The sequence below is a fragment of the Eleginops maclovinus genome, chromosome 13 (genome assembly GCF_036324505.1).
Source record: "Eleginops maclovinus isolate JMC-PN-2008 ecotype Puerto Natales chromosome 13, JC_Emac_rtc_rv5, whole genome shotgun sequence".
NCBI classification, from domain to species: Eukaryota; Metazoa; Chordata; class Actinopteri; order Perciformes; family Eleginopidae; genus Eleginops; species Eleginops maclovinus.
Window position 1 is genome coordinate 21,462,389 of NC_086361.1, and position 27,855 is coordinate 21,490,243.

General features: G+C 40.5%; 1 protein-coding gene across 2 annotated transcripts in view; it reads left to right on the forward strand.

Annotated features, from left to right (window-relative positions):
* The window catches only part of col22a1 (collagen, type XXII, alpha 1), a 55,637-nt gene that overhangs the window by 8,951 nt on the left and 18,831 nt on the right, over positions 1-27,855 (forward strand). The window contains exons 5-39 of one of the 2 annotated variants that reach the window (XM_063900132.1): positions 6,548-6,659; positions 7,083-7,206; positions 7,526-7,801; positions 7,916-7,996; positions 8,540-8,656; positions 8,775-8,819; positions 8,930-8,992; positions 9,727-9,765; positions 12,419-12,472; positions 12,579-12,632; positions 12,710-12,763; positions 13,711-13,764; positions 14,197-14,241; positions 15,677-15,730; positions 15,843-15,896; positions 16,370-16,405; positions 17,107-17,136; positions 17,541-17,594; positions 17,740-17,793; positions 20,494-20,547; positions 21,418-21,462; positions 21,550-21,603; positions 21,712-21,765; positions 23,255-23,308; positions 23,430-23,474; positions 23,552-23,614; positions 24,521-24,574; positions 24,692-24,733; positions 24,987-25,019; positions 25,224-25,277; positions 25,466-25,519; positions 25,595-25,648; positions 25,722-25,775; positions 26,638-26,691; positions 27,498-27,602. In XM_063900132.1, coding sequence (XP_063756202.1) covers positions 6,548-6,659; positions 7,083-7,206; positions 7,526-7,801; positions 7,916-7,996; positions 8,540-8,656; positions 8,775-8,819; positions 8,930-8,992; positions 9,727-9,765; positions 12,419-12,472; positions 12,579-12,632; positions 12,710-12,763; positions 13,711-13,764; positions 14,197-14,241; positions 15,677-15,730; positions 15,843-15,896; positions 16,370-16,405; positions 17,107-17,136; positions 17,541-17,594; positions 17,740-17,793; positions 20,494-20,547; positions 21,418-21,462; positions 21,550-21,603; positions 21,712-21,765; positions 23,255-23,308; positions 23,430-23,474; positions 23,552-23,614; positions 24,521-24,574; positions 24,692-24,733; positions 24,987-25,019; positions 25,224-25,277; positions 25,466-25,519; positions 25,595-25,648; positions 25,722-25,775; positions 26,638-26,691; positions 27,498-27,602 — 2,273 coding nt within the window. The remainder of the gene's footprint in view (positions 1-6,547; positions 6,660-7,082; positions 7,207-7,525; positions 7,802-7,915; positions 7,997-8,539; positions 8,657-8,774; positions 8,820-8,929; positions 8,993-9,726; positions 9,766-12,418; positions 12,473-12,578; positions 12,633-12,709; positions 12,764-13,710; positions 13,765-14,196; positions 14,242-15,676; positions 15,731-15,842; positions 15,897-16,369; positions 16,406-17,106; positions 17,137-17,540; positions 17,595-17,739; positions 17,794-20,493; positions 20,548-21,417; positions 21,463-21,549; positions 21,604-21,711; positions 21,766-23,254; positions 23,309-23,429; positions 23,475-23,551; positions 23,615-24,520; positions 24,575-24,691; positions 24,734-24,986; positions 25,020-25,223; positions 25,278-25,465; positions 25,520-25,594; positions 25,649-25,721; positions 25,776-26,637; positions 26,692-27,497; positions 27,603-27,855) is intronic. The other variant, XM_063900131.1, reaches the window with a different exon arrangement.

Genomic DNA, 27,855 nt, shown 5'->3' on the forward strand with positions numbered 1-27,855 from the left:
CGTTGAAAAAAAGTTAAACAAACCAGCTGTTCTCTTCCTGTATCCAATGTTTATGCTAAGCTAAGATAACATTCTGAACGTTGTAGCTTAATATTACCTTTACAGACTTTTTCTTGGCATTAAAATCTCACGCTATCTGGAAATGCAATTTTGCTAAAGTGGGAAAGATTGCCACCAACATATTTCCCTTTAATTGCAGCTGTTAATTAATGAAGTTTGGCAGTAGAGTTAGTCACCAACCGAGTCCTCTGCCATTTGATGTTGTTATTTAATAAATTCCAGGCTGCTGTGTTTAAGGTTTCTCAGAGCTCTTGGATAGCGATTAACCAGAAAGGTCGGATGTTGTTATGAGAGTGTCTGTTGGGGGATCTGAGTTCCTGTCTGCGTCTCCCACCCACATCCATCACACTGAGGGAAAAAACAGATGCACTGGCATAACTGTTTGGACTCCTGCTATGTTGAACTTCACGGAAAGAGAGACGTCAGAGCGGCGAAAGCTGTGTTTTGGAGAGTTTGATTCTTAACGCATTTGGCTGGCACAGTGACACATGGTAATCTGTGTCCACTGATATGGGTTTTTGTAGCAAATTACCTTCCTTTCTCCAAGTTGTAGTCTGATGCGTTTCTTCAGAAAAATGCTCTTTTCCGGCTATAAAACATATCAGCTGTCATGGGTGACTGAAAGCCAGACCAATGCAATTCTTGAAACATCATTATTTCACCATGAAAGAGGATTTCTTCTATGAGAAATGTGAATCCACAAATCAAGAATAAGATCCCTGTCGGGGCTGGATCCTAACCCACATACCCCACATAGGTCAACTGTCTGAAAACTATAACAGGCACATTCACCTCCTACGGACAATTGAATGTCTCCTCATTCATCTAGCCTACATGTTTTTATCCTGAGGAAACCAGAGCAGACCTTTGGATCAAACTCCAAACAGACTTCCTCAGTACTTTTTGGTTTAATGCTACTGTGTCAAACACAATCAAAAACTAGATTGATAAACTAAAACAAAAGTTGTAATAATGAGTTGTCTGTACTGCAAATGTTCCATCGAGGTTAAGCGTTGTTAGAAATCCATCATAAGGTATTATAGGGACTTTAAAAAAAGGTGTAAAGTAATCCATTTCCCTCTGGATCTGGTAGTATAAAGGAATATATTACAGGATAAAACAAACTACATTGAGGTTATGCTTTTGTACACACCTGAGAGATGTTCTTATACCACAGGATAGGTTACAACTTGACTCGATTCAAACTCCTCTTTTTCGTTAATTCATTGGCAAAAGCAGTAGATCACAAGTTTATTTTGGAGAGCGTTTTGTCTTTGATAGTAAGTATCGGAAAGGGGAGCAAGGGGGCATGACATGCAGGAAAGGGCTACGAGTGAGACTCGAGTAATGCAGATTTCACGCGGCATCGCTCTGTCCGTCAGGAAGAAGAGCCCCGCATGTGCAGACAGTGGAAAACCAAATCTAGAAATATCTAGGAATAAAACTGGGACCTAAAGTAAGTGGATTTGAGTCAAGCCAGCAGATGAAATGAGCCATTCGTTAATTCATTGGCTAAAGCTGTAGATCACAAGTTTATTGTTGAGAGCGTTTTGTCTTTGATAGTAAGTATTGGAAAGGGGAACAAGGGGGCATGACATGCAGGAAAGGGCTACGAGTGAGACTCGCACAGGTGGGTCTTTAGGATGTGTGGAGGTGGAGCTTAAACACTGCAGTCCTCTGATTGGTCAGAGAGAAACGTGAGGAGCACCACGCGGGACCTTCTGCAAAAAACCGGAACTTTGAAATAGCGGATATACTAACTATAGCGATCACATGTTTTTATTAATTCCGCACATTTTTGTCTGCAAAGGCACGTCGTGGTTAATTGACGTAATGCAGATTTCACGCGGCATCGCTCTGTCCGTCAGGAAGAGGAGCCCAGCATGTGCAGACAGTGGAAAACCACATCTAGAAATATCTAGGAATAAAACTGGGACCTAAAGTAAGTGGATTTGAGTCAAGCCAGCAGATGAAATGAGCCATTCGTTACGTTTCAAAAGGATATCTTGGTATATTTCTAATCGTAGCTGCCAGCATCACTTTCCCACTGTCGAGTCACATATCAGGTAATCCACATAGAGTACGAGTTAATTATGCTTATTATGGCTTTAACTCTAAACCACACAGAAAGTAAGGAAACATGAGATACATAACTGAAACCCACGGATGTTTTCGTACACAGTACCACTTTGTCAAATGTGCTGCTATTGGCATACATCCCATAGTGGGCTGTGTTGCGTTTGTCCAATTCAAGCTTGTTCTCCTTTTTTTTGTAAACCAAACCTAGGTTATTGTGGATTGCTCCCTAAATATACTGAACATGATTTACTTTGCTCCAGCAGAGCAAAAGAAATGACGCCCCCTGAATAAATCCTCAATTAGTATAACTTGATTTCTATATCGTAACGGTTTCCAAAGTATGGCCCGTGGACCAACAGGAGCCCTTATTAAGGTCACATTTGGTCCCTACGAAGGTTTTCATTTTTTTTGTTGAGACAGTGACAGAAAGTATAAGGAAGTTATTTGATGGTCTACAGTATAGCACAGATAGTGTGTCATTATCAGATCCCAATCATTCATTGCCAGAGGTGTAAAGTAACTAAGTACATTTACTTAAGTACAATTTTGACATATTTGTACTTTAATTGAGTGTTTCCATTTTATCTTACATTGTACGACTACTCTACACTACAATTCAGAGGTAAATGGTTTACTTTTACTCCACTACATTATTTAATACTTTTAGTTGCTAGGCAGATTTGGATTAATGATGGTAAATATAATCTCCCTTAAATCAGACTTTAGTTCACCTGCAGTAAATCCAGCAGCTACCCTGCAGTATACAAAGCCATTCAAACTAGCTGCACCTTTACCAGCTCTGAGAACACTTTAATGATCAATCATTATAAAACATATCAGAGATATTATTCTGAAATGGACCAATCAGACAATGACTACTTTTACTGTTGCTACTTTAAGTACATTTAGAGGAGAGTACTTTCTACTTTCACTGGAGGAACATTTAGAATACTTTCACTGTGACAGAGTATTCCTACACTCTGGTACTTCTACTTTACTCAAGTACAAGACCTGAGTACTTCTACTTTTACTCAAGTACAAGATCTGAGTACTTCTACTTTACTCAAGTACAAGATCTGAGTACTTCTACTTTTACTCAAGTACAAGATCTGAGTACTTCTACTTTACTCAAGTACAAGATCTGAGTACTTCTACTTTACTCAAGTACAAGATCTGAGTACTTCTACTTTTACTCAAGTACAAGATCTGAGTACTTCTACTTTACTCAAGTACAAGATCTGAGTACTTCTACTTTACTCAAGTACAAGATCTGAGTACTTCTACTTTACTCAAGTACAAGATCTGAGTACTTCTACTTTACTCAAGTACAAGATCTGAGTACTTCTACTTTACTCAAGTACAAGATCTGAGTTCTTCTACTTTACTCAAGTACAAGACCTGAGTACTTCTACTTTTACTCAAGTACAAGATCTGAGTACTTCTACTTTACTCAAGTACAAGATCTGAGTACTTCTACTTTACTCAAGTACAAGATCTGAGTTCTTCTACTTTACTCAAGTACAAGACCTGAGTACTTCTACTTTTACTCAAGTACAAGATCTCAGTACTTCTACTTTACTCAAGTACAAGATCTGAGTACTTCTACTTTACTCAAGTACAAGATCTGAGTACTTCTACTTTTACTCAAGTACAAGATCTGAGTACTTCTACTTTACTCAAGTACAAGACCTGAGTACTTCTACTTTTACTCAAGTACAAGATCTGAGTACTTCTACTTTTACTCAAGTACAAGACCTGAGTACTTCTACGTTTACTCAAGTACAAGACCTGAGTACTTCTACTTTTACTCAAGTACAAGATCTGAGTACTTCTACTTTTACTCAAGAACAAGATCTGAGTACTTCTACTTTTGAGTACATGCAGATAAGTTCTAGACAGTGTTCATCCTCACTGCGCCAGCTGCTCCTGTGTATAATTATAATTGCCCAACAAATGTTCTGTACGCCGGTGCAAAGAGAGTTTAAGTCTCCATGAGAAATGACAAGACTATTTCACCGCTGATTATGATTTGACAGCCAAGAGACTTGCGGTTTGAGTCAGACTTGTACTTATCATGGGCTGTCTAGTCTAACCCCTCAGGGTGTCGAGCCCTGGAGAGGCTGCAGAGCGTCTCTGTGGGCTCTTCGCTCGCTATTGACTACACGACTGCTGCCATCTGCTCTGATCGAAAGAATGCTCTACGTATGCTTTTGCCTTTTTTCCCAGTCAGTGAACTCATCTGGTTTTTACCCGCAGATCACCCCATTGGTCCTTTTTTTTTTTTAGCTGTCCAAAATAACTTTTTTCGGCTTGATTATACGCTATCCACTGCCAGTCCAAATTACAGCTCTGTGCAGAAGAAGGCCCCCGAACAGCCACAGAAACAGAGCGACTGTGCTCGATGCAAGCGTGGTGACAAAGAGAGTCGAGGCCGGAGACGACTCACAGCTGTATGGCGTGAGCGAGTCTGATCATCAGCACCTTAATTATCCCATCACAGATTCTCAAGGTGCAAGAGCTTTCCACCTGCTAAATTAGTATTAATGGTCATTGTAGAAAGGCACCTTTAAACTAGATTGCTATCAGTTGATTAAAGAGGCCTTTTTGTGAAATGAGCTGCATGTGTGTCCTTTGGTTTCCAACATTATACCACTAAAAAACACAGGTACCATTGAAGAGAAGTGCTGCAGTAATAGTTATGGCATTTCCTTATAAGCTAGTTATCCTTTTGTATATTTATATATATTGTATAGTCTCTATGGGTGTTTTATTGGCAAAAAGCATGCAAGTGGTTTTGCTATACGAGCCGCATTTGTGTCTGATAACATATAAACAACCGAGTCGATATTTTAAATATCTTAGTCATGTGAGGAACATGATCCGTAAAGCACGTTTTGTTTATTTAAAGGGATGATTTTATGTATTTTCTATTTGATTTGACCTTTGTTTAACCAGGAAAGTCTCATTGTTGGTTCCTGGCAAAGATAGGCAGTTACAGAAAACACAAATGAAAGTCATAAAACAGAGAACATTTAGGTCCACTATCAGGAACATCATCATAAAAAGCATCTACATACAGAGTTGTCTACTTCCTCTGGTCACTAAGAAGCACTTTAAAACCACGGAGTGAACTTATTTTTGTCAATTACTCACGCACGCTACCCAAAGACCTTTCGTCACAGATGTTTTGATGTAGTTTTGCCTCTTTAATTAATCATGGCCTTTCTTAAAAAAGCTAGAAAAACAGAATTTAATTTAATTGAAAACCACAAACGGAATATTCAAACGCCTGTTTTGTAAGTGACGTTTAAGAAAAAGCAGAGACAGCACCATCTACTGACCAGTAGAGGTAACTGGTGGAGATGCAGGTGAATAAATGGCATTTAAATGAATGTAAATGTACGGGGATTGTCCCTTTCTATTTTAATCAAGTCATGTTCAAACCTGCACAGAGAAAGCTCTCTGGAAAGTGTTCTATTATCGGTACCAGAGCATCTGAGGTGCTTAACTGACAGACAGAGTATCAGGCGGATGTCTGACCCCCCCTTCAAGTTATTCCCTCTGTTATATAGCCTCTTGTTTTTAATGTTATTTTTTACTCAGTTGCTAATGGCACTAGGGGGTGGGGGGGGGGGGCAGCGTCTGTGTCTTACCACCTGTTTCCAGGCTATTCTTAATGACCTCCACTAAACTTTTGCCAGACTCTCACATTACCACCTTAATGTTCCGGTTTCCTCCTCGGCAGATTACTGTAGTGCGCCGGTGTCGATATTCCCCACCGGAAAATCTTACGTCTCGTAGATTTCGCTGCATTACTGAGGCCATGCAGGAATATGTCGAGACTGTACTCATGCTGATGGATGGCTAATGGCTCCGTCTGCTTTGAGTTGAGCTCAATGCACACACAACAGCAGCTTTCTGAGGGATCTGCTGGACAGCTCTCCTCCTGCTGGCATTGCCATAGCTACAGCTCTTGTTTGTTGTACCAGGGAGTGTCCTCTTATAACCAATATGACGTGTGGTTACACCACTTCAAATGGCACTCGCAGGGCAACGTACACACACGTGCACACACTCTCAGAGTCACACACAGACCCTAGCAGTGATGGCAATTAGTTTTTTCCTCTGGCAGCAAATCAAACACATGTTGAACAGCCAACAAACGGCTCTATTTTCCAGTTATTCAGTGATTTTAATCTCTCTCCAAGAAGCCACAAACACAGTTGCTGCAGGGTGTGGTGGGACTGACCCAGTTAAACCTCAGTTTACCCCGAGAACTCTGACCAATCCGTAACCTAACCTCAAGACATAAGAGCCCTGTGCGCCTGTTTCTGTGTGTGTGTGTGTGTGTGTGTGTGTGTGTGTGTGTGTGAGAGTCCAACCCGGCTGTTTTACTGTGCTGCTGCAGGGTTCGACCTGATGGAGTTCTTCAACGTGAAAGATATTCTGGGGACCAGAGTTGATGAAGGCCAGAGTGCTTATGTCCGTCTCGGCACCATGCCCATCGTACAGCAGACAGAGTAAGGGCCCACACTGTCATACTGCAATTTGTTCATTAATAACAAAGTGTTTTCCTATATTTCACATAAAGTCATGGGTGTTCCTGTTAGGAAACCCAATGGAAAAACAAGTTGTATGGACCCTACTTTGAATATACATGATTTATTGCATTTACATTTATTTATGCAGGTTTTAATTCATCCAGAAGTCATGAAATGTTCTCAGATCCATCAACACTTAAGATACTCAAAACATTGCAACCTTACTCTGTTCAGGAGAAAAGAGGCAGTGTATTCAGACAAAGCATAGTCATATAGAAGCTGTGTTTAATTTGAAGATTTTTACATTAAAGTCTAAACTTTAGTCGGGTCAAAAAGGTGCAAAAAAGTAGAAATTAAGAGCAGTTTATTTTAGTACTAACAATGTGTGCTTCGGTTCTGCAGGGATGTGTTTCCTCAGGGTTTACCGGATGAATACGCCTTTGTGACGACGTTCAAATTCAGGAAAACCTCAAGACGGGAAGACTGGTACCTCTGGCAGGTCTTTGACAAATATGGAATCCCACAGGTGGGTCTGCCGAATGTCAACAGTAATAAATATCACTATTACTGACTATTAATTCAGAATATACTCTCCTTACTCACTCTTTTTAAAATCATTGGGCATGAAGATGTATATATTCCTCATGTCAATTTAAAGAAAATTAGATCTAGACTCCCAATCATGCATTTTAAATGCGATGTTAAGCTATAATTCTGTACTATATCTTTATATACTGCTGAGTAGCTTGTGAATTCCCCCTGGAGATCAATAAAGTCTTTAATTAAACTGTAACTGATTGCCTGTATTTTCCCCTCCTGTCGATAACGTTTCCCCGCCTCTTCAGGTGTCCATCCGTCTGGACGGCGAGAACAAGGCGGTGGAGTACAATGCCGTCGGACTGACAAAGGACGCGGTCCGAGCGGTGTTCAAGAACCCCGAGGTGGACCACCTGTTCGACCGCAACTGGCACAAGATCGCCATGAGCGTGGAGGCCAAGTCCGTGTCCCTGTACCTGGACTGCAAACTCATCCAGACTCTGCCCCTCGAGGACCGGGAGGACATCGACATCCAGGGGAAGACGGTGATCGGGAAGAGGCTGTACGACAGCGTGCCGATCGATGTGAGTCTTTGTGGTTTGATAGTGAAATGAAGAGGTATCGATCGCCACTCTGGAGCGAGTTCTATGACTTATTGTCTTGAGGTTTGGTTTCATTGTCTGTCTGTGTCCTTGCAGTTTGACCTCCAGAGGATGATGATCTACTGTGACTCCAAGCATGCAGAGCTGGAAACCTGCTGTGATATTCCCGGTGGACCTGTGAGTATTAGAGTAGATGTGTTTCTGATTGCAGGTGAACTGCCTTGTCTTTTTCCCAAGCTAGATTCTAAGATGTGTAGCTTGTAGACACACAGTTCAGTTGACTTAGCTTTAGCTTTGTTAGCTCCTGTAGCTTACATGACACCAGAATCAAGGAACACATTTTCTTAGCTGAGTAAGAGGGCTCATATCCTGAGAATAAACTCAGAATTTCCATGATTAAAGCATACCATATATACTACAAGCATCCTTTGAGATCATGAAGTCATACATTTGCAAGATAGAAAACATCTGAACTCACATTTTACCTTACATAAACCATCAAAGCCCTTTTTAATAAGGCAACTAAGGTATTATTCCCACATTTTAACACATTTGTAACAAGAAATTGTGAGCCGAAGCTACACTGATGACTTCCACGCTGTCCTGAAAGCCATTCATTGTCAAGCACGAGTGATTGAATGCTCATCAGAACCTCCTGACAGTTATTTAATTCGACCATAACTCCGACTTTATAAGAAGTTATAAATCTTCTAATTTCAGTGCCCTAAGAAAGTGGTGACAGAGGCCCCCCCTCTGGAGATCCCCACTCCAACACCGACTGCAGTGGAGCAGAAAAGAGGCCCTGAAGTGAACTGCTCGTGCCCACCAGGAGGAAAGGTAAAGCCCCCCCCCTCCAAATCCTGCCGACTTTCTCCCCGTCTTTTATTCTCACAGATGAGCGGGAATCCTTTCTGAAATGGCTTTCCAAAGACGTCTCTATTTTCATTTCTCACAGGGAGATATCGGTGTGCCCGGTGTTGCAGGACCTAAGGGTGAAAAGGTCATCTACCGTTGCCTTTAAGTACTAGTGTGTGTGTGTGTGACAGAATACAGATTCATTGTGTTTCAGAGTGTGTTCAACTTTTTGATTTTGTGGACGTACGCTTTCAGGGTGACTCTGGCCTTAAGGGCGCCGTCGGAACGTCAGGAGTCAAAGGATCAAAAGGAGAAGCTGTATGAAAAACTGAAGTGTTTGTTTTGTTTTAATGGAGAAAAAACAGTCAATTTATTGAGTTTCAGAACGTAGAGTGGTGCAGGAATGAGTCCTAAAACCCAGGAATGAGTTAACATTTGACCATTTCTTGTTCCCCCGTCTCAAAGTCAACTTTCTTTGAACCGGTTCTCGGTCAGATGCTGAAATAAGAGTTAACACAAGCTGAAGAGATTTTGTAACATGAAACTCATCAGTAAAACTAAATACTCCACTGGTGAATGTCTGGAGCTGTTATGTTTTGAAACAAAGCTAGCTAACTAGTACGGTACCTAAATGTGACTAAACATCATCACGACGAACATTAGCCGCCTTTAGCTTAGCGGTTGTGTTGCTAAGTGTCTAAAAGAGACTACTAAACATCATCATGTCTTACATTTTTACTTCAGCCGACTGCTTTTATGCTTCAAAAATCCCAACTGGAGTTTAAATGTGGAGCATCATAAACATGTGTTAGCCACAGAGCTTATTTTCTTATGGAAAAATCCCATTGCTTTGTCGAGGGAACAAGTGTGCTAACTTCAGGGTCAGCCTACTGTACAAAGATATGTCATCACTGCACCACTTTATTGTGTTCCTTTCAGTTTTATCCTATATCATGCACATTTATTAGTTCAGATTGCCTTCTAGCTTTATTTTCATCTGCTTTTCTTCCTGCCTCGATAATAATTGATCCTTGTCGATGAATTATTTGCAGGGCAAAGTAATCTCTGTCAAAGGTGGCAGAGGTGACAAGGTAAGTACACCTGCTCTTCCTGATGCTGCATGAGCATCATGCTGAGGTCTACTCGTTGTCTCCGTGCATATTTATATGCATGTAAATCCTGGACTCTCTCTATTCTGTATTTTTTCCTATCTTTCATTTTACGTGCTTCTCTTATGTGGTTTTTCTAGTTATATTTTTTATGATTTTACCTCTTTTCTGCCAGGGAGTGGCTAGGAAAGTGCTCGAGCAGCTGTTATTGTCAGAATTACAGGACAGGCTACCACAGAGGATGTGTAGCAGCGAGGGCAGGCCTCGCAGACGCCCACCCAGCCCGCTCAAATCACAGCTCTGTGCTGCCGGGCACTGCCAGCTGGGAGGCTCACAGTGTAATTTATTCCCTGTGTCTAAATCTTCGGCATGCATCATTCAAGCTGTCCAGAGAGGGACACTTAGGATGGCCACAAGACGAAACTATGTGTTCTCAATTGTGTTTTATACGACACGATGATACTATATACGATAAAAAGTTGTATTTTTAGGTCTTAAAACAAGGAAACAGGCTGAAAGAGGTCTTTTACGCTTTTTGGGTTTTCCCGTTATAGGTTTTGGTGCATGTTTTTCTGAAACACCTCGATTGGAGTCCTTTGTTTACTTCTGTAGCATAGTGACAACACTTGGTATCACTTCTATTGGCTAGCGCACCAACACATTACAATATCTGAAAGTAATATATTTAAGACCTTTTAAAATACTTTTGAAATGGGATTAAATTCCATTATTGTTTTAAAAACTCAGCACTTGAGACCCTGTATCTCAGATTTGATGTCGACAATTGAGATTGGCCGTTCATGGACACGGTTGGACTCAGAGACGGTGTTGTTGGGAAACCATAGTATATAATTATGGTATCTTGATTGATGGAGTTGACCTACAATTTTGAGAACTTTGAGCAGAATTTCATTTGATGGAGCAGCTTTGATTTAAATGAGCGGACTAACACTTTTTTACAATACAGAAAATCACTCAAAATCAGAGAGTGGATTTTGCCTTCTCACCCCAAAAGACCAAAAGTGTTGGAGAAAATACTTATATTTCCTTTTGCAGACATATTCCATTTGGTCTTTTCTAGGGTACTAGGTGTTCTATCTTTACGGCCATGTATTTAAATGAAAGTACATGAGCAGGGAGTTTTTTAATTTCATGTCAGAGAGACAGCAGTACTCTTTACATGATGAATAGATTTTATTCATGTAGTTCTTGCTGCCGGACACTTTGCCAGTTTGATGAAACTGCACTGAATCAAACTGTAACGCAGAGCATCCCCTGTCGCTTTTTCTGTTTCTCACTTTCTGCACGAGCATCTGTCTTCACTTTCGCCCCTGCAATTTGTTGTCGTAAAGCTGATGCAAAAAACAACATGACGTAAACCCACCCCGAGCTGTGGTTAGAAACGGCTGGTCATCGAGTCGCAAGCCGTGAAAGTGAATCCGTCCCCCTGTGATTGCATCTAATTGCATCTTTAGACAGAACAGGCAATTCCCCTCCGTGTAGCAGCATTGTTATAGATAATGTCTTCGTTAGGAGACACATCAGAGCTCCTAATCCCTGTTTTAAAAGATATGACGTGTGTTAAATGATATAAGCTCCTGCAGTAATTAAAGGGCTGTTACTTGTAAAGAGGTTTATGAAGCAGAAGGAAGTCCTGCGGCGGGGAAGACCTCGTGGTACCGTGCAATTTAACAACCGGTGCTTCTCACTTTATGGTCACAGTTTTCAGATTCCTTGGCCGGTGACATCAGCGCACAAACCAAAGGGTGTGAAGACAATGGAAAGCAGTCGTTCCTTGAGTCTTGGGTTGGGTGTTTGAACAGACCATAGTGGGTCTTGGTGAATCTGATGACAGCTGTTAGCATTCTCTGGCTCTCGATCATTTACTCAAAAGTGTTTTGTGTATCTTAACCTGTGTAACTCTTTGTCCTCTGTGTTTAATAACGTCTGTCTTTCATCCAAATGTCTGAATAACTGTTTGATTAATCACGTCCATGTCTAACAATTGTTTATGTCCCAACCACCAGGCCTTTTCAATTAGCAAAACATAAGCCCAATCTGATCTTTTTGTGGGGAATCTCAAACTGGCTCATTGATCTTTTAATAAATATGAAATAATTGATTTTAAAAAAAGTTTTACATTTATTTTATGTAAATAGAGGAGTTTCTATTATTTATTCATTTACTTAGTATTTATTTGTTTGAATATTTACGTATTATTATTTGATTATTTATTTATATTATTATTTATTTATATTATTATTTATTTATTCAAATGTGTATTTATTATTATTATCATCATCATTATCCTCGCTATTAACAAGTTTGAAAAGTTAAAATCAACACGTTAATTTCTAAAAACATTATAAGTTTATGTGAGTTCAAACTGAATAAAACACATGTCGGATACTAAATTGTCCAGACTAAAAAGGTGCATTTATATTCTTGGCACTTCCCTTTTTTAAATCTGGCTCTTCTGAAACATTAATTGAAAAGGCCTGTTCTAATGTCCATGTTCTGTTCCACTACCGTGTTGTTCTTTCTGACAGCACGCCATCGTCGCCTGTGTCACCGGCCATCTTGCATGCTTATTTATCAAAAACTGTCAAAATAAACACCTGCCTTCTGTCCACAGGGTGATTCAGGCAGGATAGGGTTGACAGGTGCTCCTGGACAAAAAGGAGAGAAGGTGTGGACCGTGTGAACCTGGACGTGGCGGATTCCAATCATACGTTGAATTCTGTAGTAGTAAATCACATGCTGGTGTTAATTATGTGTTTCTGATCATCTGACAGGGGCTTGGTGGTATGCCAGGTATCGATGGCTTATCTGGAGACAAAGGAGACAAGGTAAGAATGACATATTTCAGTCAAGGATTTTGAACCCATCTATGTGTGTGTTCATCTGTGTGTTTATCTGTAAACAGGGCGCAGCAGGACTGGCTGGTGATGCGGGGCTGCCGGGTCCAGCTGGACCAAAGGTGCGTGAATGTGGTGTGGCTCATCGGGGGCGTACGGACGTTTTTCTGCACAATTACAGCTCAGCCCGTTATCGATTTCCTGTGAAAAAAAAGGGGGCAGTTTGAGTTGGCTTTCCCTCGTATGAAGCAGCAGCTGGTGGAAGAGCGAGGAGGGGGAGAAAGGGGGAGGGTGCACGCTCAGATTTGGACGTGACACCAAGGCCTGAAGGGAGTGATCGCCCCCTTTGGATAAACACAGGGAATATTCAATTAGGGAAATACTAACAGAGAGTAGAGACTGTGGATGCATGTGGAATACTTTTCGAAGATAGAGCATTATTGTCAAGATGGTAGATCGTCATAAATAAAGTACCAGATGTAAATATGAGAGGTGAACATTCAAATCAAAGCCTTGTTTTGTCACAGGTGACTGAAAACATTTGAAAAAAATTCAACAATAGCATTTAAATGTTGCTAGTGATGCTAAAATTCAAACAGCATTTATCATTATATTTTAAATGTGTATTTAGCAACCTGTGCAAGGAACAATTTGACAGGCTTTTGCTGAGTTTAATTGAGTAAGAAGCATTGATTATAGACTATTCATCCAATAACTGTAACGCCACTTACTCTGGGGAAAGTTTGGAAGAGTATCATATATCAAAAACAAAAAAGTAGTGATGGAAAGAAAATACAGCCCTCAAATTACTTTCAGAGGACAGATTTGTTCACTTTTTGGCATGAGGAAACAATAAAAGGGAGGTCAGGGGTCAAAGTTTAAGGTTCTCCCATGATGAGGGGGGGGGTCCTGCCACTGACAACTGCTGTTTCTTTTTCTGGGTTTCAGGTTTCTTACATTGACTCACCTCTGACTCAGCGCTTCGCCAGTTGGCCCTAAAGTTTATCGCTGAGTCACCGTTTTTGGGAGTCCCACTTCCTCCTAATGATTTGTGTTTATATCCTAACAGGGATTTCAAGGGGATGAAGGAACTCCTGGGTCACCGGGACCACAGGGTGTCTCTGTGAGTATTATCTGAGACCCTATCATGCTTTTTGGGGTTTTCCATTTCCTGTAGTGTGCTATATAGATTTGTGTGCATGTAAATGGTCTGCAGAGGCTAAAATCCCAAAGTGTGTAACACATGCGCTTCTATTGGCTAGCGCTCCAACACATTGTACGTGATAGGCTAAGGGGGCGGGACATCTCTTCGCGGTTGACTAATCAGAACAGAGCCGGCCAGCTAACCAATCAGAGCAGACCGGGCTCTGGTTTCAGACAGAGGGTGAAAAGAGGAGCTGCAGCACAGGCAGTATGAGAAACATAAAGAGCTTTTTGGACATTAAAGCATGGAGACATGTCCCAGGAGAGACACTTTATGTCCTCTTTAAGATCTGATGTTGGTAGATAATGATATTCATGTTTGAAATGATGTTGTCATTGTGTTTTTTCGTAGGGTGAATCGGGAACAAGGGGTGAAAAAGGAAGTACAGGATCCAAGGTGAGCAAAGCTGCATCAGGTTTTTTTATATAAGAAATCAACAGCTATGGATTAGTATCTTGACAAAAGTCCTTATTTACTTTGGGAGAAGAGAGAGATACAAATTGAGTTTCCCTGTTCATGTTTTCCCAGCATGTCCCCAGGATTTGAACATGCATCGTACGTTTGATTAAACCTGTAGACTTAATACCGCAAATCCTGAGAACGGGGTTAACTTCTGAGAAAAGGCCGTTCTTCTTCAGAGAGCTGGGGGGGCGTAATGGTGCAAACAGATGTGGCTTCCTTGATTCACTCTCCACACTTCCTGTCTGGGGTCCTGTGTGGGCGTTTGGCTTAACAAGTAACTCATTGAGACCCACTGAAGCTCTGTTGACGTCTGAAGTTCTCCTCCGATCTGCTATCACCTTCGCCAACACGATGATGCTAGAAACCATTCAAGGAAATCGGGTTTTCTCCCACAATGGTGTCCAACTTGAGTCCAGATGTTTTTCTGATTCAATGAGTAGCAGATTATAAGAAGCAGTAGTAGCAACTGCTTTGTGTCACGCTGTCAACTTGAATTTGTGACTTTAACAAGGGGTTCGTATGAAGCCATGAACACACAGTCACTGATTACTTTGCCATGTGGCCTGAGGATGTGCAGCATGTTCTCCACAAACTGAAGCTCCTTTCAAACATGCTAATGCCAAATTTAGAGCTGTCTGTCATCCAGCAACTCAGTCAGTAAGCAATTTCCTGTGAACACTGGAAATGTACTTTCCTGAGGAAAGCGATTAAGGAAAGTTTAGAGGAGGCACCTGGGGTTGAAGTCAGGCCATGTTTCCTGACTGAAAACGTAGGGATTTTTTTCGGGTTACACAGCGCTGTCCACTGTTTAAAATCTGCTCTCTATTAGCCCTGCTAGCTCGTAGCTTCACGGTAATGCAGCCCACCGCTTTGGTCCCCATAAATAACACAAATGGATTGTTTTCCATTAAATTCGAAAGGGATAGGGGGCCTTTTGTACTGCCAGTACATAATATACATAATATGTATATTCCAATACTGAATTTGTATCTTGTACGGTGATCTTGAGAGCTTTGAAAGGCACCTACAGTATATAAAGAAAATGCATCATTATTATTTTTTAATTAATTATAATTTATATTATTTCTTTATTTAAATTGTATTTGTTATTTTATTATCATTTTTTATTTTTATTTACATTTTTATTTATTATTCCGACATGACCTGCTTTGGTGAAGTACTGCTGCACAAATGCTAATAGGCTAGCAATCAATCAATCAATCAATGAATCAATCAATCACACGATATACTTACAGGACAGTAGTTGTTCAGATTATTAAATATCAAATTCTCTGTGATTTAAGGGACTTTATTACTCAACATGTTTCAATGCTTGATTATATTTCCTCTACGCCTGCTTTCATTTTAGGGCGAGGCAGGTTTCGACGGATTCCCTGGCAAAACTGGTGTTCCTGGAAAAGATGTAAGTCATGACTCTCTGTTGAAACCTGCAGAAGAGCACCACTAATCATACACTTTTTCTGATTTTGTAAGATACCTTTGTGTTAATGAAGCTTGTGTTTCATATGGATTAGGGAGTGAGAGGACTGGCTGGTTCATCTGGGCCCGCCGGACTTAAAGGCGTCAAGGTATGTCCCTCCAGTGCTTTGTGAAGAAACACCACTTCATTTGGATATATGTGTTGCTGTAGCGTAACGTTAAGAAGCCCAGCTGAGATAAATCACTTTGAAAAGAGGCTCACAGGTCTGTCTGCTTTCTCCAGACATTCCTGCGTCTCCTCCGTGTTTCAGCCCACTCTGACAAAATAAAACGCTGACTTCATTTGTCTGTAATTACCCCCTTTGAAGATTCCTCCAGTGGTGCACACATGCTTACACCACACCCTTATTCCTGCAGGAGGATGCACGCATACATACGATAAATTCCCATGGCGCTTCACCCACAAGTTTCACTTTCCTCTGAGCCTACAATAACGTGTCATCTCGTGAATGATGGTCGTTGCAGGATCATTACCGCGTTGCCTCGAGGTGCTTTTCATCCCCGACAGTCTATTGATTCTAATGACGGGGTTTTCATCTTCTTTCTTTGAACTACGTCACAGGGGGAGAGAGGCCTTCCCGGATTACCTGGGGATGTGGTGAGTGCCAGAAATACACCAAAAGGATCAAAAATGACAGGCTTGTTTAAGGATGAAGAACATAATGGAGTGAAAAGCTTGGAGATATTTACAACCCTGTGAAAAACAACACAAACTGACATAAGACTGCAGTTTATTTTGTGCATTTAATCCATGATCAGTTTAGCGTTTCTTTATCGAAAATCCCCTTAAACCAGATAATCACGTACTAGACTGACCTTGTTAATTAACTGCAAGCACAATAGCACTGTTCTCCAATCAGGAAAAGCTAAACATTTAGTCAATTAATTGATACGTTAATTTACAGGCAGCTATTTTGCTGATTTATTCAGAAACCTAAATGTAATTGGTCTTTCTTTATATTATATTTGATCTATTTCATAAAGTCAAGTCCAATCAAACTTTATTCACAAAGCACTTTAAAACCTCCGGACCAAAGTGCTGTACAGAGGAATACAAAAACAAGTAAGACAAAAGCAAACACTAAACAATACTACATGAAAACAGCCATATAGTAAAAGCCATAAACCATCTACAAAGTGCAGAACGCTGAGGAGAAGAGGTGGGCTTTAGTAAAGTAAACAATTAATCCAAAAGTATTACATTAGAGGTAAGGGTTGCCAGTTTGTGGCCTGATTTCTGCACACTGACTCTCTCAGTGGTTGATTATTCACTACTTCATTTCATCTTCATTATTTCAGGTTCAAAGAGAAGGCTTACGGGGTGAAAAGGTGAGTAATGTTCAAAAATGAAATGTTTACCTTGTTTTTTTCACAGGAAAGTAAAGAGTCAAAGTCTACTTGAGCTTATAGTAAAATAAAGTAAATTAAATACTGTTTATTAGCTAAATATTGACGGGTTAAAAAAAGCGTTTCCTTAAGCCATCTGATTAAAACCAGACCGTTCTTCTTTTACTTAAATCAAATAAATTCCGGTCAGTTGCAGATCCTAATTATAATTATTTGTGTGATTTATTTGATACATCTTCAGGTATTATTTATGTTTACTCGTGTTTTATATTTACATTATCCTCATGGTTTGTTGCTGAGATTTCAGCGGCACCTCAGGAATAAAATACAGCTACATTTAAATTGCGTGCTTGCTAACACTCACTCCTGTATTTGATGTGTTTTAGGGAGAATCTGGACCTCCTGGGCCTCCAGGGCCGCAGGGTCCCCAGGGGCCTCAGGTAAGCCTCATGATTTATGACTTCCTTTTTCCTGCTGATTTTTGGGGTATTCCGTTGTTGAAAAATCCAGCTGTTCAGATGCAGTGCTGAGCAGTTCATGAAAGCATCAACACGCCGTTTGACCTGTAGCTGCTTTATTCCTCAGGGTCCTCAGGGGATAAAAGGGCAAACCGGGAACCCTGGGGAGTTCGGTCTGAGGGTAAGAATCTCATTTCAATTCATTTCTACACTCTTAATCAGGACGGACAGCTTGGCTTTACAGGAGACCCTCTTTGTAATCCTGATGTAATCACAAGAAAACCAAACTTGCAATGTTTGAATCTCTAAACAATATGCTGTAAACTCTAAGAGGCCAGTTAAGGTTACTTTTATCTCAATTTTAGTCAAAAACATGAATACAAATTGCGAATTTGGGCTTGTTTTCATCTGACTAACCTTTAAAGGCTTCCATGCTTTTGTGAGTATGGAAACAGGACATACATAAAGCACATGTCATGCATTGTTGTGGTCAATCTATCTGCTATTTGTTGCTTTATTCCACTGAGTTTTAACTACATTTAAATTACCCTGCCTTTAGACAAGCCTTGTAAAACCCAACAGTAATCTGCAGTAATGAGAAATGCATGTAGTCCCTTAACTACCCGTATCTTATTCCAATGGGACTGACGAAAGCTGATGTTTATTCCTCATGCTAACGAGAGCTGTTATCAGTAGTTGTAGAATTATCTACCAAAAAATGATCGTATTACTTCCCCTCTCTCGCTCCACACTGGTGTGTAATTAAAACAGGCGCCGTGGTTCTGCATGATTTGTTCTTCCAAAACATTAAAAATATTGTGACCTCTTGTCTCCATCGGGAGCAATTAAGTTCTCATCAGCAATATGTTGCATCCAACATTAGCAGCTGCTCAGCTGGGCAGCAGAGGCAATGCAAACCCCCCCTCTGGACTTAAACACATTGAAATACTTTCCTTCTACCAGGATATAAAGGCTGTAAATGTCAACGCTTGAATGGAAACCTTGGCATGTGAAAAAAAAGAATTACATTACCAAGTTTTACCTCAACTTCCGCCAGTAATTCCCCGCGTTCATTTTTACCTTGAATTGGCATTGAAACGGCACAGAAAGGGGAGTAAGCTTCATGTATTGCACTGACTGGAGACCACTGGACATCAATAAGCAGCCCCTCGATGTGACGGCCCACCTGACCCGAGACAAACTGTCCTGCACTCGTTCTGTAGGCGATGAAAACGGGAGGAAAGTAATTTTTTGGAAGCCATTTTCTTTAAGTTGCACAGGAGTGGGAGATAGATGACAGGGTCACCACTGTAGGAACAGGAAGGGCTCGCAGTATGATGGTGGCAAAGATAAAATGCCCTGTCTAGAGCACATTATACAGAGGGCGATCACAGTATGAATACTACAAAACAGGCATACTGTTAAACAGAGGGTGATCACAATATGTATACTACCCAACCAGCATATTCCCTGTGTAGCACACTCTGTACGGAGGGTGATCACCGTATGAATACCTTGTGTAGTGCACATTATACGGAGGGCGATCACAGTATGAATATCTTGGGTAGTGCACATTAAACGGAGGGTAATCCCCGTATGAATACCTTGTGTAGTGCACATTAAACAGAGGGTCATAACAGTACAAATACTACCAAACGACCAATTGTTCTGCACATTATCGGAGGGGAATCAAGGTGTGAATACTGCACTAGCATAGGCCTTGTTTAGCACACCTTATACGGAGGGTAATCACGATTAAACACTACCACACAAGCACATGCTCTGTGTAGCACATATTACAGAGGGTGATCACAGCTCAGTGACAGCTGCTTTGTTGATGCTTTAGCCAAGTGTCGGAAAAGTTGTCGGACTTCAAGCCAATCATTAAGACATCATGTGTGTTTACCTCCCCTAAAAGTACTAGCATTTAAAACGTCTCCCACCATGACTAATCACAGATCATTTAGTTCAAAGGCATTACATGTTTTATGTCTCTATGGTGTATTATGCCTTAAGCAAACATGTTGGATTCACCTTCACATCATCTTGATATGTCCCTCTGTTCAGCTTCCTAATAACGTTTCATTGGAGGTCCCGCTGGAGCGTTTACAGCCCGGTGAGATGCTCTCTAAGTGAATCCAATCCCACAAATGGTGACCTATTTGCTGCAGGAGTGGGGTTGTTATACCCCAGTGAGAGTGGTCTGAGAGCAGTGATAATAGGGTGGTCACCAGTGCTGCCAGCGCTGATGGAGTGGGCTCTACGGTTGAGTTGGTATAGATTGAGCCACTCACATCTCAGTGGTGTATGTCACCTGCCAGAGAGTGAACTGCAGGATTCAGCAAATCATTTAACCAGCCAGGGCCAGGATTTGTTTTCATGGGAATTTGGTGAGGATACGCCAAAAAATATAGTGTACACAGAATCCTGTTGTTCCAATTTACCTTTTTGTTTCGGAAAAAGTTGACTATTTGGAGTCTACTGTCACTGCAAATTAAGAATGCAAATACAGGAAACACCTTCACTAATCTGACAACAAATTATCAACATTGAATTCAGTCAACAGTGCAAATAGAGGAGAAATATATATGGAAATATTCTGCAATTAGAACACAATTACGAAATCAAGATGTTCTGTAATGGCGGCTAATAATAGCTAAATGGCTAACGCTGATTTACCGGCAAATATTTGCAAAATCATTGAAGTGGGACATTTCTATGTACCAGTTTGAGTTTTATCTTGGTAGCATGATGCTGGGTTAACAAATACCAAAATAGGTGTAAGACAACACAAATATTGTTGGGTTTTAATTCTCTTGTTGTTGCTAAAACCCTGGAAACATCTCACTGTTTTTAACTGAATATGCACGTTGTATTTCAGGGAAAGAAAGGTGAAAATGGATTGCATGGAGTGGACGGTCTCCCTGGCCCCCCTGTGAGTACAGCTTCTCTTTCATGACTAAATAAATGTGCATATTAGTAACACACTTGTTTATAATGACCTCCTATTTATGCCACAGCTTGTTCAGGCACATCAGGGAAAAGGCATTTTAATTGCTCCATATCTGATGTGACCCACAGAATAACCCCTCTCTCAAAGGTCTCTTCACTGTGTGTTTTCATCAGGGGAAATATGTACAGGCTAGATTCAAACCAACAGGTTATTCCTAATCATTTCCAAACTTCTGCCAGGAGAAAAATAGAAATAAACAGCGCAGCAATACCGCCCTCTGGTGGCCGCTTGGTGGTACTACTGCACACTGTCTAGTAGTGTATATAAATACATAAAAGTATATATAAAGTACATAGAGATACCTTGAAAAATCCTTACAAGCAGTGGTAGGATTTAATTACCCATATTTACCTAATTATTAAGTAGATTTTTGAGGTACTTTATCTGAGTATGTTCATTTATTGTAAATGTGTACCTCTAATCCACGACATTTTGAAAGCCTTCAGTTAATTTACATGGTCAGATTATTAGAAAATATAAGTAAACATTGACAACACATGCTTAAAATAATCACAAAAAAGTATTTAGCTCCACATGTACCAGCTGTATTATCATAATACTGTAATTTAACTCCTATACGTAGCAATTTGATATCCAATATGATCTGAAATGCATCACAATACTTTGATACATAAATGTTACGTATTTCTATGTCAATACGTTTGTACTTTTACTTTAAATGCATAAATTATACTTGTAATAGAATATCTATGAATAGTATCACTACTTTTACGTGATGATTGTGGGTTCCTTCTTTTTAATTGACATTATTGTCCTTGTTTTATTTTGCAGGGTCCTCAGGGTCCAGCAGGAACCCCAGGGCACACTGGACCTCCTGTAAGTGACCACATGAGGACACACTAAGTCTTAACAGAATCACTTCATCAAATAATTGATTACATAAACCTGTCTTTATTCTCGAAGGGTCTACCTGGTGAGCTCGGATTTTCAGGCAAACACGGGGAGCCAGGAAAGGCTGTGAGTTGTTCTGAAATAACGCCGTTTGATGTGCATGCTAACTGAAGTCGCAGGAGTTTCAACGCTCTGTTTCTGTCACTGAATGTCAAACCTTTCTCCTCTTCAAAGGGTGTTGCTGGTAAAGAGGGACTGGACGGTGTTCCTGGAAACGACGGTGCCATGGTGAGGGTGACCTTTTAGAAAAAACCTTTTCCGTATTTCTGTTCTTTATGCTTTCCGTGCTCACAGCGACCAAACTCGCTGTCGCACAAACTAAACAATGTACTGAATTTATATAAAAGCCAATTGTTTAAATGACTCCAAGTGAAAGGAGTTACCTACAGTGAAGAAACCTCAACGAAGTATCACCTAATTCTGCAGTTTCTCATTATATTTTTAGTTTCTTTTAGCTCTTCGTTTTGGTTTCCCGCCCTGAATCATGTAGTTTACCCTCACTGCTTTTAATGAATTTAGTATTTACTAATACAAAGTCTGAAATGTAGGATACAAAGAGCAGAGTTAACATCTAGAAACAGTGACAGAAAAACAAAGCTCGAAAAATCGCTCATTTATACATTCATTAGTTCATTTCAGGGACATGGTATATTCAAATGTTGGATTTAAATACACCATTGCACTATTTTTCATCTGTTTATCACCCTGAAAACACATTTAATGCAAAATAACAACTAAATAAATCACTTAACACATGCAAAGTAGGTGCTTATATGGAAATACTGGAAATGCTGTTAAAACAATAGATTTGAGTGAATATTGGACTCAATGACCAGAAACAACAATTAAAAGGAGGGTAATGTTGCTTTCTGTGTGCATAGATAGAATCGGAGGATGAAACCCTCTTTATTGTCACATACATGCACACAGCAGAGGACACACAGTGAAATTGGTCCTCTGCATTTAACCCATCCTAGTACTAGGAGCAGTGGGCAGCTATTGTGCAGCGCCCGGGGAGCAATGGGGAGGGGGGATTGGAGGTGTAGAGCCTAGGAGGTGAACTGGGACCTCTCCAAGTAGCAGTCCACTTTCCATATTTCAAGTCTGTTCGGGGACTTGAACCAGCGACCCTATGATTCCCAGTCCAAGCCCCCACTGACTGAGCCACTGCTGGACCATGCAGGAATGTAAATAGGCGACACTTTAGGCATTTCAACATTATAAATGATGTCAAATATGAGTGTTGTTCGGCAGTTTTGCCCCCAAGTGAACAAATCCAAGCTTATTATGGCTTTAAGTTTATCAATGCAAGGTTGTTGAGGCTTATTACTTCTAAGTCTGTAAGCTTTAAGTGGTATGTATGCACATTTGGGAACAGCTGCATTACCTATAACATATTCTAGGCTTATGTATTTGAGTTTAATATATACTGGAGTGTAAGATAGAGGATAACAAAGGCCTCTGAAACTGGTTTATAAGTGAGCAAATCAAGTTCCAGACATCTGATTCACTGCCTACATCTGTTTTCAGAAGACTCAAATAAGAGATACATGCAATTCAGGGACCAAACATCGAACAGTGTGAGCAGAACATGGATTTTTTGAAGAAACACTGACATTTAATTGACAGTAAATGTAATATAGTGGGGTTAACTGATGTTCGAGGCAGATACATGTTTCTCTGGGTACGTCTAAAAGGTAATCTTGTGTGTCTGCAGGGGCCCAGGGGAGAGCGGGGAACAGATGGTTTTCCAGGCAAAGACGGATCCAAGGTACTGTGACTGCACGGTATACCCGGAAACCCCGAAGACATGCACAGCTCAGGAGATAGCATGTGTGTGTTTTCCATATGCAAATCTGACATTTTAACGACCGCGTGTGTCCTCTCTGCAGGGTGAAGACGGGCCTCCGGGGCCCAGAGGACCTCCAGGGGAGAGAGTGAGTTCACAGCTGTTGGGATGTTTAGTAAAATATCGAAACACGGTTCAACGTTACATTTGTATTTTTGTTTTCAGGGAGTGTCTGGTACCCCCGGTCAACAGGGTGTGGTCGGAGGGAGAGGAGACAGAGGTGTCCCGGTGAGTGTGACTCTGCTTTTATCAAACAACACCACAAATATGTTCTTTAAGAGAGGTAGAACCCCCCCCAAAGAAAATGATCCCGTACGTTGATTAGCGCCATATGTGTTTATACATTAATGACTTCATGCAGAGGGATTTTGTAGTTGCGTTGGTTCAAAATTTGGGGAAAGAAAGCATATATCATTGACTGTTTATCCGTCATTGAATGTATCCTCCTGGATTTTCTTGAAAGTCCGGTAGAGGCCATAGGTGATCAAGAAGCAAAAGGCTTTTCCAGCCGTTTGAGACTTTGTCGTTGCTCAAAAACTGTGTCATTCAAACAGATGTTACAGACTAATTCCATACCCTTATCTATACTGTTTGATATTTGTGTACATTTGTGTTCTTAATGCTGCTAATGACTCGCACCATCAGGCATATTGCACTATTTTATGTCTCCTTCTTATGTTAGTTATACGGTATGCTGAATCGTTTCAGAAGCCTACTATGTTTTTGGGGTTGTCCCTTCCCTGTAGTGTGTTCTATAGGTTTTAGTGCATGTAAACGGTCTGCAAACGCTGAAATCCCTGTGTTCCCTCAAGAGGGAGTTTCTCTTCCACACACTCCCTTTCTAGTTTTGGTGTTGAATGATAATATCTGCAAATGAGCACGGGGAGAAATCCTTCAGGTCATTCTTATTTGATTATGCAACAGAAAACCTTTCCGGTGAAATAAAGTCCAGGGAAATTAACTTTCCCTCATTTGCCTCGGTAACCTGCGGGACACTTCAAAGGGCCACTGGCTGTCCCTTTGATACACCCTGCTCTTGACTTTCTACTTCCAATCTAAAGAGTTTGCATCTAAATGCAAATAGGGTCTGTTATAAGTACAACTTTGCCTCATATTTTGGCTGCTCTTTCATAGGGCGAAAGGGGACCGTTTGGACCAATTGGGCCAAAAGGAGACAAAGGAGACCAGGTAAAGAATCAGTTTGATAAATGTACTCTCAGTGTGTCCTCCACAGACTGCTCCTCTTGTCTCAGTAATGGTCAACCTGTATATTATACAGACTGAATATGTTGTCTCTCGCCTCAGGGTGAAGTAGGAGCGACGGGAAAACCTGGTGTTCCGGGAGATGTGAGTATATTTTTGGTTCTGTTTTCAGTGTGCATTTCTATAAAGTATGATAAAGGAAATAGAGCCAGTCCTTTAGATTTTCATTTTGGACACAAATAAGTAGAAAAATAAGCAGAAAAATGCAAAAATAAATCAATGAAATATAAACTAAAGTCTCAATTTAAACATCATAAGCAAAATACATTGAATTACACTTCTGAAAAGTATTATTGGCCCTTACTTATTACCCTTTACTGCCCATTTCTCCTTACAGGTTGCAAATGTGATCCCTGAGCCTGGTGAACCTGTGAGTACACTTCTTTTATTACACATTTTGTAACACTTGGTTTAAGATGTCCTCCTCTTCTAGGTTTTCTAAAGAGTGAAGTCTGCTTCTGTTCTTGTTTTCCTGTACTTTCCCCTTTTAATTAGACCTTCTGCTGGTAGTGGTAGAATAACGTATTCAGATCATTATTGGATTCATAATTTAATTTTTTGTTTCTGCTTGTAGGGAAAGCCTGGAGAGAAAGGAGAGAAGGGGGACGAAGGAAACCCAGGACCCATGGTGAGTTTTTACTGCTTATAGCAATACCCACACGTGTCCACTAGGTGTCAGCAGAGATCAGGGAGTCCTGCTACAGTAGTGTGACTCAGAAGCTGCACATTACTGATGGATATCACCAACCAAATCACAACTATGGCAATGATAATAATATCCACACTCAATTAAAATGTGTGTGTCTTCCCCCAAAGGGTCAGAGAGGGCTTCCTGGTGAACAAGGCTTTAAGGGACCAGCTGGGTTAGCGGTAAGATGCTGATCATCCTGTTTACTGTACAGCTGTGTGATTTAAAACACGTCTAATATGCCTTCTTTATTCCAGGGTCCAAAGGGTGAGAGTGGGTTGATGGGAGAGACCGGACGTGTTGGAGACCCTGTGAGTTTTCTGTTAATATCTAACACACTTCTCAAACTAAATGGGAGTATGAACTGTGATGTGTTTCTCTCAGGGTCCGCCTGGCATAGCTGGTCCTCAGGGTCTTCGTGGGTTACCAGGGAATGTGGTAAGTCCTTTCTAAACTCTTACAGACACTTAACATCATTTTAAAAACACTTATCAATGAAGCTTAAGGATATTTCACTTCTCAAAGTGCAAAGAAAACATGTTATTTTTTGTCTAAATGTGTTTGTTTGTGTCTCTAAATTGCAACTAAACTCACTGATAGTTAGCATTAGATGCTTCATTTGCATATTTCAATATAACATATCAGAAAACCTGCAAAATAAAGACATTTTATTCATGTAATTCATCCTCTGGGGAAGTTAGGGGTATATTAATGTGTTGTATATCATTTTCTTTTCACCTACAGTGTCTTATTGTAAATCATATGGAGTTGTAACATGCATATTTTAAAGGCTGCTTTCTTGATGTTAATCTCTATTCAGAAGGTTGTTACTGAGGCGTTGGTTTATATATAATTTATAGCCATATGCAGATAAAAACATGCAGAAAATACATTATTTTATGGCTGTTTTCAGATTTATACGAACAGATATCCAAAACCCCTTCTGTAAAAACCTTCTTCTAGCATGTTAACCAAACAAACTCATAGTTTTAAATCCAGCGTTATCAGATATGTAGACATCTCTTAGGAACATGTATTAAAATGAACACATAACCAAGAAAGTGATGCTTAACGTGCATATTTAAACATCTCATTTCTGTATTCCTTCAGGCCTTTGTGTAAGAAAGAGATGGTGATCTATATTGTGTTTCTCCAAATGTTCCCCCCTGTCGTGTCTCTCCTTTAAGATGTGAACCTTGTTGCATGCTTGCACCTTCACTGACTTTTAGTAAACAATATGAAAAAGCAGCCAGTAATTACATTTCTCTTCACTGTGTAACTACCATTTTTCTGTCCGCAGGGCATTCCCGGGATCATCGGGCCTCCGGGTCCAGCTGGACAGAGAGGAGACAAGGTCAGTCAGCTGATTTGAAATGATACACTGCGTTTGGAGGAGAGGAGAAAGAGAGTGACCTTCTATGTCCTCCTTTATTGTTCCAGCAGAATGTATTTCCATCCTGCAGCTACACACATTCAGAAACCTTTCCCTCTCTCCCAGCTTTTACTCTCTTTGTTCTTTTCCTGGGATTTTTTGTTTTGTCGTTACTGTTCTTTCACTTTGGTAAAGACGACTGGAAGCGGATCATTCACTGATTCATGAGGACACTCTGCAAAAAAACCTCCATGTTAAAACCATAAAAGATTATGCATTCTGAGAACAAACACATTTGATTAGCTCCAACTTTACCCCGAGGCATCTTTAAAGCACAATAAACTCCCTGCAGTGAGATCATTAGACATAACACGAGTTTTTGAAATATAAAACATATATCTGGATGCCAGAAAAGGGATACATGTCTTGTTCCAAGCCAAATATAATCATAATAAACTGAAGGAGAAATTCTTCTTCTACCATTAATTGTTTCCGTAATTTAAGTAAAAGCATCTTCGACCGGAGCTGCTTGAATTAGAAAGATATCTCTGGTAAAAAAGTGAAAAATGTCTTGAAATGAGCAGAAAAACACTGATATTAAGCCAAACATACCCCAAACTAGCTGTCGATTCTTCTTCTTAAAGTTGATATTCATCTGTTTCTGTCAAAATAATTCACCATGAAAGGTAGAAACCAATAGAAGGAGCCTCTCAGCCACCCGCTGATGTAGCTCTAGTGAACCTGACTGACATTAACGTGGTTTCTCTCTGTTGTGATTTTTCATTCAGGGCGAAGCAGGAAAACCAGGGCAATCAGGTCCCGCAGGCCCAGCAGGAGACCCCGGTCTGACCGGACCCCCCGGACCACCAGGGAAGGGGAAAGAGGGACAAAATGTAAGACACGTATATCTACAGTCACACTGTAATTATGACTTAGTGAACCTAAAACATCTTGGATAATATTCAGCCGTGTTTTTAGTGACTGTTTTCTTTTAAGGCTTGTTGCATTTACAGGAAAACGTCCAATGGATTAAAGTAAAGTGGATTTATGAGAAAAAACCAACTACTTTTTTGTTATACAAGGGATTATCCACTTTTACAATAATATTTAAAGGATAGGTTCACAGTTTTTAGCCCAAACTGTTGT